General features: G+C 44.3%; 1 protein-coding gene across 1 annotated transcript; it reads right to left on the bottom strand.

Moving 5' to 3' along the window:
• Positions 1 to 1,119: 1,119 nt before the first annotated feature.
• LOC144480921 (uncharacterized) lies at positions 1,120 to 9,042 on the bottom strand. The gene is made up of 6 exons (XM_078200546.1): positions 8,997 to 9,042; positions 5,947 to 6,228; positions 5,778 to 5,799; positions 5,481 to 5,531; positions 4,851 to 4,853; positions 1,120 to 1,423 (listed from the first exon to the last, which is right to left on the bottom strand). The coding sequence occupies exons 1-6, from the start codon at positions 9,040 to 9,042 to the stop codon at positions 1,120 to 1,122; spliced, it is 708 nt and encodes a 235-aa protein (XP_078056672.1).
• Positions 9,043 to 10,502: the final 1,460 nt, after the last annotated feature.

The following is a 10,502-nucleotide window of genomic DNA, read 5'->3' as shown; positions in this document are numbered from 1 at the left end:
GTGATTGCTCACCATGGCTCCAAAGGAAGAAAATGTCATCGATGTATCTAGTGTAGAGCATCGGTTGAAGGTCCTGTGCGGTGAAGAAGTCTTGTTCGAACCTGTGCATGAAGATGTTGGCATATTGAGGTGCGAATTTTGTCCCCATGGCTGTTCCGTGTGTCTGGATGAAGAACTGGCTGTTGAAGGTGAAGATATTGTGATCCAGGATGAAGCGGATGAGTTGTAAAATTGCATCTGGAAACTGGCAGTTGACGGCATTGAGTACTGAGGCCGTTGCAGCAATGCCATCATCGTGGGGGATGCTGGTGTGGAGTGCCGAGACATCCATTGTGACGAGGAGTGCTCCTGGTTCAACTGCTCCACGTGTGTTGAGTTTCTGTAGGAAGTCCGTAGTGTCGCGACAAAAGCTGGGGGTTCTTTGTACAATGGGTTTCAAGATGCCCTCGACATAGCCGGAGAGGTTCTCGCACAGGGTTCCGTTTCCTGAAACGATGGGACGGCCGGGTGTGTTTGCCTTGTGTATTTTTGGGAGGCAGTAGAGATCTCCAACGCGTGGAGTACGTGGGATGAGAGCACGGAGGGTGCTCTGAAGGTCCGGATCAAAGGTTTTGATCAGAGTGTTGAGTTGACGGGTGTGTTCTTTGGTCGGATCTGTGGGTAACTCTCCGTAGTGTTCCTCGTTGTTTAGTTGTCGGTGCACTTCTTTGCAGTAATCCGTTCTGTTCAGTATGACGATGGCCCCTCCTTTGTCTGCTGGTTTGATGACAATGTTGCGGTTGGTCTTGAGAGCGTGGATGGCGTTGCGTTGTGCTTGGGTGATGTTCGGTGCTGTCTTGTGAGTTCGGCTGATGAATTTGGTGTTGACGCACCTCCTGATGGCTTGGGCATACATGTCAAGTCGAGGGCAGCGGCCTTCCGGAGGAGTCCAATTCGACTCTTTCCTCTTCGGTTGCACTGCGGGTCTCTCTGTCTGCTGTTCCGGTTCATTAGCTGTCTCATTGTGTTCGCTGTTGGCCTCTTGGGGTTTGTGGAAGAACTCCCGCAGCCTCATTCGCCTGATGAATTCCTCTGAACCATGTTCAGGTTTTTGTACAGCTGTCTCCGTGTTCTGTGACACTATGCTGTGCGCCAACTCATTTCACAGTAATAAACAGCGGAGTCGCTCAGTTGAAGTTTGGAGATCTTTAACCGGCTGATTTTGACTGAAGATTCGATAGAAGCAGAAATTCTCCCCGCGACAGCGTTTGCTTTATTCTCGTCTCCTGAAGTGTGTGTCTGAAGCAGGCACTTCGGAGTCTGTCCTCGGGTCTGACGGTACCAGTGTACTGTGTCCTGACAGAGACCTGAATATTCATAGCTTAACATAACCGTGTCGCCGGCAGCAGATGTTTGTAGAAGGGAACTTGGTGACACAGGTGAGCTGGAATCTGCAGTGTAGAAATAAAATGAATTGTTTGTTTCGTCGCCGTTTATCCTGGAAACTTGTCAATCGGGTTAATACCTGGCTGTTGCAGCAATTTGTTTAATTGAATTTGGGGGCGGCGCAGTGACACAGTTACCAATGTTGCCTCACAGCGCCAGGGACCCAGGTTCAATTTCACGCTCGGGTCACTGTTTGCCTGTTCTCCCCGTGACCGTTTGGGTTTCCTCCGGGTGCTCTGGCTTCCTCCCCCAGTCCAAAAATGTGCAGATTACGTTGATCGACATTGACCCTCGTGCCAGAGGGAGATTAGAAAGGCAAATATGTGGGGTTATGGGAATAGAGCCTGGGACTGGGTGGGACGTGGTCGGTGCAGACTCGATAGGCCGAATGACCTCTTTCTGCCCTGTTGGGATTCTGTGAATTTGAATTGGAAATAAACAAGCGTGGCAGATCTTCAGACCTTTTTGCACAGAGAATTGCAGTCACCTGAATGGCATGCGGAAGGGCTGATGCTGGGAGCAGACTTAGCATTAACTTTCAAACGGTAATTGAGCGGGAGAAACTTCTGGGACAGGACAGGATTCCAGTGGGGACCAAAGAAGAGCGAATAGGTACATTGGCAGAACCTTCAAATTACTGACAGAATTGTGTTTTTTTTTGCGGAGTATGATTCTATTTTTATTAAATATCTTCTAATAAATATATTGGTGAAGTGCGAACCAGAAAACTAAATCGTAAAGTTCACTCTTCTTTTCAGTGAATTAATTGCTCTCTAGATTTGATTGCCCGAAAGAAAATCGGGCAGTCTTGTGAACCTGTAAATCTCAAGGTTCAGCACAGAATAGAGATTTTCGTCCGCACCTAATAATCCGAAATGACAATGTATACCTGTGGGTCAAAAATCGACCTTTGGCCGCAGTTCAACACTACAAGGTAACTCCTGTCTGCCGTTGGGCTCTTTGTCTGTTTCCGTCCATCAATTCTACCGTTTTACTTCCATTAGAAATATTTGCAAGTTGATTTCATTTTATTTCTACATCTGAGTTGTTTTCTGTCTGTTCATGGCGGTTTCTAACCGTCATGAAAACTTGCCCTAATTTCTCTCAGTTGTCGGTTGGTTCAGTCTGTTCAGTTTCCGCAGTGGTTTTACTGTTACTCACTGGGAACTGCCTTCAGGGTATGTGAGAATTTCAATCCTTTTAGTCCATTGGCTGATTGTTCCCTGTTCTTTCCGAACACAATAGTCTCTGAGTTTAACATTCTACACTTTCCACTTAACACGAATAGGCCACTCAGTCCAGCTGGTCGAAGATTGTCCTCGGACGCCCGTTCACCTCTCGAACCCGAAATAACCATTTACATCCTGAGCTGTGTGTCTTTTTATTCCTCTCTCCCAAGCTGTGCCATAAATTCATCACGCCGTTTCTCCAAAGAGCGAGTTTCACATTCTGATGTGTCTCCGTGTAAATATACCCGAATGTTTCTATCATAAGAACATAAGAACATAAGAAATAGGAGCAGGAGTAGGCCATCTGGCCCTTCGAGCCTGCCCAGCCATTCAACAAGATCATGGCTGATCTGAAGCGAATCAGTTCCACTTACCCGCCTGCTCCCCATATCCCCTAATTCCCTTATCGATCAGAAAACTATCTACCCGTGATTTAAACATATTCTAAACATGTCTATCTCTTCTGATAGACATTTCATATTTCATATATAAATATCCAGTTCTTTTGGGGCCCTGGTTCGAATCCTGCCTCGGCAGTTGGTGGAATTTGACTTCAATTTTAAAAATCTGAAGTTAAGTATCTGCTGCTGACCGTGAAACCATTTCGGATGTTTAGAAAGTGCCACAGAAATGTGATTGACTCTCAACTGCCCTTAAAAATGGCCTAGCCAGCCATTGATTTGAAGGGCGACCAGGAATGCACAATAAATGATGGCCAACCAGCGACGCCATGTCACACGAATGATTTAAAGAAAGAAACAGCTCTCCCACCGAAGGACCAGTTTCTGCACATGGAACTCCTTGAAACTACAACATAATGTTCGGTGTTTCAATGCCGTTTTTCATGTCTTACCGGCCTTCGAGAGCCGAAAGTCAAAGCTTTTGCAAACTTTCGATATCCATACACATGATTGATTATTTATATTCTCTGAGTGTAAGAAATTCATGCAGATAATAAGATACATAAAATTTAGAAACATGGTAGACCAATCCACCTTGGGGACCCACTGTACAATTCAGGAATGTTCAGATCTGTTCATCTACCTTAATGCTAACTGTGCGTCCTATTTCCAAATCCATTGATTCCATTAGTCCTCAAAAATAAAATCTTTGGAACGGTTCAGCACCCTCAGCCGCGACACAACCCAATTCTTGAGGGATTCATTGTGCTTCAGTGAGCACAATCGCATGTTTTTGAAATCGACAAAAAACATAATGCAAACAGAATTGTCCACCATCAGCGATCAATATGTGGAAGAGAATGCAATTCTAACGTTTTGGAATTCTGCCAAAATAATTGTTAAGAGGAAGGAAATAAAAATCAGATAGGATGTAATTATTTTTAGTCACTGATTGCGCATGAAATGTCACCTACAACTATAAAATTAGCTCTTGAAGCTATTTGTGTCATGTTCCTGTTTTCCTGTCACTGCAGGTATTGGATCTGCCGCTGCAATTTTGGGTTGCTTCTCCCGGTAGCTCATTGACATTTCCTGGAGCAGAGAGAAATCCTGTGCTCAGTGGCTCCGCTTCCTCCCAGCGGGGAGCGGGAAGCAGGGTTCGGTGTGTCCACAAGTTGCTTCTTATTCATTGATGAGAACTGGGTGTCGACGCTGCCCGTCGCCAGTGACCCAGAGGCAGTTGAGAGTCAGACACATTGGTGTGACTCTACAGTCACATGTAGGCCAGACAGGTAAAGACGGCAGATTTCCTTCCCTGAAGGACATCAGTGAACCAGATGGGGGTTTCTGACTATCGTCAATGGTTTCATGGTCATCAGTAGATTCATAATTCCAGATATGTTTATTGAATTGAAATTCCACCATCTGCCCTGGCGGGTTCCCAGAACTTTAGCTGTGTTTTTGAATTCATTGTCCAGTGATAATTCCTCTTGGTCACGGCCTCCCCTAATGGGCGCTCACTGAAACCAGTTAGGAGAGTGAGAGTGCAGGCAGTTGTGAGGATTAACCGATGCCTTCCTTAAACCATGATTTGGAGATGCCGGCGTTGGAATGGGGTGGGCACGGTAAGAAGTCGCACAACACCAGGTTAAAGTCCAACAGCCTTATTTGGAATCACGAGCTTTCGGAGTGCAGCTACTTCCTCAGGTGAGTGGAGAGTTGGGTTTGCAAACACGGCACATATACACATAGACGCAATTCCAAGGTAATGGTTGGAATGCGAATCTTTGAGGACGGCCTCAGCCGGGATCTTAGGTTCATGTCACAATACATGTAACCTCCATCATTTTCCCTGGGCTTGCAAAGTCCTACCATCTGTCCTGGCTTGAGACAATTCGCACCTCTTTAACCTGTGATTATTCTTCTCTCCACTCGCGTTCTCTGCGCCTGTAAAGACTTGATTACCTGTAAAGACTTGCATTCCAACCATTGTCTTGCAATTGTGTTTCTGTCTATATATGCCGTGTTGTGAACCCAACTCTCCACTCACCTCAGAAAGGAGCAGCGCTCCGAAAGCTCGTGATTCCAAATAAACCCGTTGGCCTTTAATCTAGCGTAGTGAGACATTTTACTGTTCCTTAAACCAATAATAGTCCAGATCGAGTGAGCTGAACCTCCTTCCCTGTGGGATACCTGTCCTTCGGGTTCTCACATTGCTTCAATCTGGTCTCATAGCCTGACTCTTCGAGTTGTGAGACTCTTCGGTTTCTTAATCTGCTCCCAAGTCTAAATCTGCAATTGAAAATCTTCCACTGGAAAGCACCCTGCTTTAGAAGCAGAGAATTGAAGTGATGCTGATAACGAATTTAAACTGACGGTGAACACTAACCTAAACAGGCTGCAACACAATAGGATTAGGAGTCACTTATCGGCTGTGACAGTCACCACCGCCCCAGACCCATCTGCAATCTCCATTCTCCCCACAGTGTCAGCGCTCTCAGTCAGCCCAGCACAAGAATGATTGACACCTCAAACTGCCGAGCAGCCATTACCGAGCAATCAGTGTTTCTCGATTATTCAGGGGATTTGAATCAATAATGAACATTGGTTGTTTAAAAAAAACCTCATTGGATCAAACTTTTCCTTGTGACTCTCTGAGTTCCTGGTAAAATATCCCAGGAACAGGAGCAGAGATGCAAGATTCTTATTAATGGCGAAAAACCTGGAAGAATTATAACTGATAGGTGGAAATTAAAATGAAATTAAACTAGATTGAACTGGGAATAACATCAAACCGACAAGTCAAGTTACCGAACATGGGAATTGCTGGGAATTACTGTTTTGATTATCCTGAGGTTTTTGTCGAACTCTCTCCGAATGCGGTGTCCTATGTGAGTAGTACCAGTGCTGAACGTTACAGTAATAGGTGGCACTGTCTTCAACTCTCACATCCCGAATTTCCAGTGAAAATGTCTTTTCTGCTTTATTCACCAATACAATAAATCTCCCTCCGCTGGTGACGCGCTCCTGCTCCGTCCCGGTCTGGGTTTGTCTGAAAAAATGACCATTTTCTAAATCATGAACTTCACAGAAAACACAGGTGATGGTAAGAGACTGACACTCCTTCCTGGTCAACGCTGCCAGGCTCTGTGTCACTGGCTGATTGAAAGATCCTGGAAATTAAACACAGAGAGTTTAATGGACCATCAGAGCCGAACCAAACAAAGGGGCTAAAATCCGAGACAGTGTCTGTAATTGAGATGGACACGAAGCAACTTTATATTCAATCCACACAATGTGGGTTAGTTTGATCGGTACTCATCAGGGTAAACAGGCACACAGGGTGAAAACAAGAAGGATTCCCATCGTTCTGCTGTCTGGAGCTGACGGTTTATATGCCAGGGAGCTGAGACGACAGAGCTGGACTGCTCTGGGAGACTGGATCTCAGAGCTGCACTGAAGTCTTTCAGACCCGAACATCGGTGAATGAGGCCACGCCCACAGTTTAAAATGAAACTCCAGTATTTAAATGGGGAACTGAGCTGTGAATTTTCAGTCGAAACCCCCGGCAGCGAGAATCCAGAATTTCAGCAGGTAATCGACAGTTGTGGGTGGCATGCTCGACTTGGTTTCGAATAGATTATTTATTGTTATTGATTCAGGGGATGTGGGCTTCGCTGGCGATGCCAGTAGAGTCACAGAGTCATAGAGGTTTAGAGCATGGAAACAGGCCCTTCGGCCCAGCTTGTCCATGCCGCCCCTTTTTTTTAAGCCACTAAGCTAATCCCAATTGCCCACATTTGGCCCTTATCCCTCTATACCTCATCGTACCCATGTAACTGTCTAAATGCTTTTTAAAAGACAAAATTGTACCCGCCTCCACTACTACATCACCACCCTCTGTGTGAAGAAAAGGCCCCTCTGGAAACTTTTGTATCTCTCCCCTCTCACCTTAAACCTATGCCCTCTAGTTTTAGACTCTGCAAGTCTGGGAAAAGATATTGACTATCTAGCTGGTCTATGCCCCTCATTATTTTAAAGACCTCCATAAGATCACCCCTCAGCCTCATACGCTCCAGAGAAAAAAGTACCAGTCTATCCAGCCTCTCCTTATAACTCAATCCATCAAGTCGCGGTAGCATCCTAGTAAACCTTTTCTGCACTCTTTCTCGTTTAATAATATCCTTTCTATAATAGGGTCACCAGAATTGCACACAGTATTCCAAATGTGGCCTTACCAATGTCTTGTACAACTTCAACAAGACGTCCCACCTCCTGTATTCAATGTTCTGACCGATGAATTGAAGCATGCCGAATGCCTTTTTCACCACTCTGTCCACCTGAGACTCCACTTTCAAGGAGCTATGAACATGTACCCCGAGACCACTTTGTTCTGTAACGCTTCCCAACGCCCTACCATTAACTGAGTAAGTCCTGCCCTGGTTCAAACTACCAAAATACATCACCTCGCCTTTGTCTAAATTAAACTCCATCTGCCATTCGTCAGCCCAGTGGCCCAATCAAGATCCCGTTGCAATTGAAGATAACTTTCTCCACTGTCCACTATGCCACCAATCTTACTGTCATCTGCAAACTTACTAACCATGCCTCCTATATTCTCATCCAAATCATTAATATAAATGACAAATAATAGTGGACCCAGCACTGATCCCTGAGGCACACTGCTGGTCACAGGCCTTCAGTTGGAAAAAACAACTCTCTACAACCAACCTCTGGCTTCCGTCAAGAAGCCAATTTTGTATCCATTTAGATACCTCACCCTGGATCCCGTGAGATTTAACCTTATGCAACAATCTACCATGCGGTACTTTGTGAAAGGCCTTGCTGAAGTCCGTGTAGAAAACGTCAACTGCACTGCCCTCATCTACCTTCTTGGTTACCCCTACAAAAAACTCAATCAAATTTGTGAGACATGATTTTCCTCTCACAAAGTCATCCTGACTCTCCCTAATCAGTCCTTGCATCTCTAAATTCCTGTAGATCCTGTCTCTCAAAGTACCTTCCAACAATTTACCCACTACAGATGTAAGGCTCACGGGCCTATTCCAGTAGACATTGCCAATCTCTAATTGCCCTTGATAACGTGGTGGTGAACCGCCTTCTTGAAAGGTTGCAGTCGCTGCGGTGTATATAAACCCACAGCGCTGGTAGTGAGGGAATTCCAGAATATTTTCCAAGGGACAGTGAAGGAATCTAGTACATTTCCAAGTCTGGAAAGTGATAGTGTTCCGATGTGTCCTTCTAGGTTTCAGCTGTTGTGTGCTTGAAATGTACCGCTTAAGGAGGCTTGGTGAGTCCCTGCAGTGCATCGTGTATATGGTGCAGACGGCTGCATTGGTGGTGGAGGGAATGAATGTTTGGGTCCATTAAAACAGATTTCAAACAATCGACATGCAAAGCAAAATGAATGCTTTCTGAGGGGTGCATGCCATTATGTAACATAATACCGCGACGGAAGAGACAATCTCGATTTTGTTCGTCCCTGTATCCTAATCAAACAGGGGACCATGATGAAGCAATATTATAGAGAGAGCCTAGTGAATTCATGAATGACACAACGACTACGAAATAAATAACCAGAGCTTTAAAACACCAGAAAACAAGGAGAATCTAGCTAGCACAATAGAAATGGGGTCCAGAGAAAAATAAACATGGAAAGAAACGAGTGGAATAGTCAAGAGGGCTGGGATTGTTATCAACATATCTATTAATTTCCATATGTTCTTCTGTCGGATTTTTTGACAGCTCCCACGTGGTGCGCATTGGGCAGTTTCATGATGTTTCCGGTGCTGTGTGAATGTGTTTGTGAGAATGCATGCTATTGTGGCGTGATGGTCGGTGGAGTCTGTCGGCATCATTTGTACTGTCTGGGAATGACTTACATTTTATGAGGAACTTATATGTTGCATGGGACTCCTACTTCTGTTATATGAGGCCATTCGATAGCATGTGACGGTCACTGTCATTTCGATACAAAAACAGAAAATGCTGGAAAATCTCAGCAGGTCTGACAGCATCTGCAGAGAGAAAATAGAGCCAACGTTTCGAGTCTGAATGACCCTTTGTCAGACCGCTTCGCTCCACAGATGCTGTCAGACCTGCTGGGATTTTCCAGCATTTTCTGTTTTTGTTCCAGATTCCAGCTTCAGTAGTTTTTTAAATCTTACTATCATTCCGATTTTCATCAGTTCTAATGTCACTGAGCTATGCTGCCTGCTGCCTCGTAGCTATAATTTTTTTTAGCTGTATCATTATAATGAACATTTCACATGATAAGCATCCGTTACTTTTGCCCAAGTATTAAGTAATTCAACTCAAAATTACCCAGGCGGCAAGAGACAGAAAGACTAGATCGTCCCCTCCCTGGAATATCGCAATATGCTAACCCCTCCCAGAATGAACATGGAAAATGAATGCTGAATCTGTTTGTTCAAGTAAGTGTAAATAATTTTGGAAATTAATTGCGTCCCTGTAGATTTCCAACAGTATTAATGTGGGTGCCTGTGACTTTGTGACAGAGAATCTTTGTGATTAACTGTCATCGTTTCTCATACAGAATGCACGGGCGAATATCTGGTGTAGTTTATGCCATTTACTATCCAATTCTTGCTGCCATTGGAGTTCCGGGTAAGTCGTGGTACTAAATCATTAACTTGATGCATCATTGATTTATGAAGTTAGCGCTCATTATGGTAATAAAGAACATGACATAATTGTTTCCAGGTTTCTTCTAAAACATTATTACTCAGTGGTAGCCTGTCTTTTCATCACTTAAATATGTATTTTATTTAAACTTAAGCCTTACTCATTAAGTCTCTGACACATTCAATACTCTGTGGCTGTTCTTGCCAGTATGTGTATACCGAGGTGAGGTTTTTCATATCTTTGTAACCTATAGTTCCTGGGCATTCAGCGACAGGGGGTAACGTGAGAAAACATTTCCAGCAATACAATCTTTGGGCATGATTCCAAAATCAGCGGGCACAACCTTCCAGTATTTACTCTGTCAAGCCTTTCGAGAAGTTTGTTTGTTTCAACAAGATCTTCGAAACTCCAGACAATATATATCCTTTTCTTTCACTTCTCATTACGGAACAATTAGTGTCATTGCTCAACAGATTGGAAATGTATTTTTCCAGCAAGCAGGATTTCTGATGAAAACACAGCTGATGCTCCTTAAATTGTGTTAATTTGACACATCATACTTACTGAAAATATTCCCGTGGAATCCTAACAAGCCAAACCAAATCCTTATCACATTATACATTTTAACCACACAGATGTAACTAATATGACAACCGTATTTACAGGCTATTCTGCTTATCTGTTACATGGTCCAAAGCTTGAATGCCGAATTTTACATGCAACCCGGAGATCTACAGCCTTTCGGTCCCAAACTTTGCAATTGCCGCCATTGCCTTTCTTC

Source organism: Mustelus asterias, chromosome 30 (genome assembly GCF_964213995.1).
Source record: "Mustelus asterias chromosome 30, sMusAst1.hap1.1, whole genome shotgun sequence".
NCBI lineage: Eukaryota > Metazoa > Chordata > Chondrichthyes > Carcharhiniformes > Triakidae > Mustelus > Mustelus asterias.
Note: the sequence above shows the minus strand (reverse complement) of the source record. Positions and strands in the feature narration are given on the sequence as shown.

Excerpts from the sequence above, each read along its gene's own strand:
- LOC144480921 (XM_078200546.1), bottom strand. The coding sequence starts at position 9,042 with ATGACAGTGACCGTCACATGCTATCGAATGGCCTCATATAACAGAA. Across the intron at positions 6,229-8,996 it reads AATGGCCTCATATAACAGAA|GATCTTTCAATCAGCCAGTG; the intron begins GTAGGAGTCCCA and ends TTTAATTTCCAG. Across the intron at positions 5,532-5,777 it reads ATCAGTTATAATTCTTCCAG|AATGGAGATTGCAGATGGGT; the intron begins GTTTTTCGCCAT and ends CACTGTGGGGAG.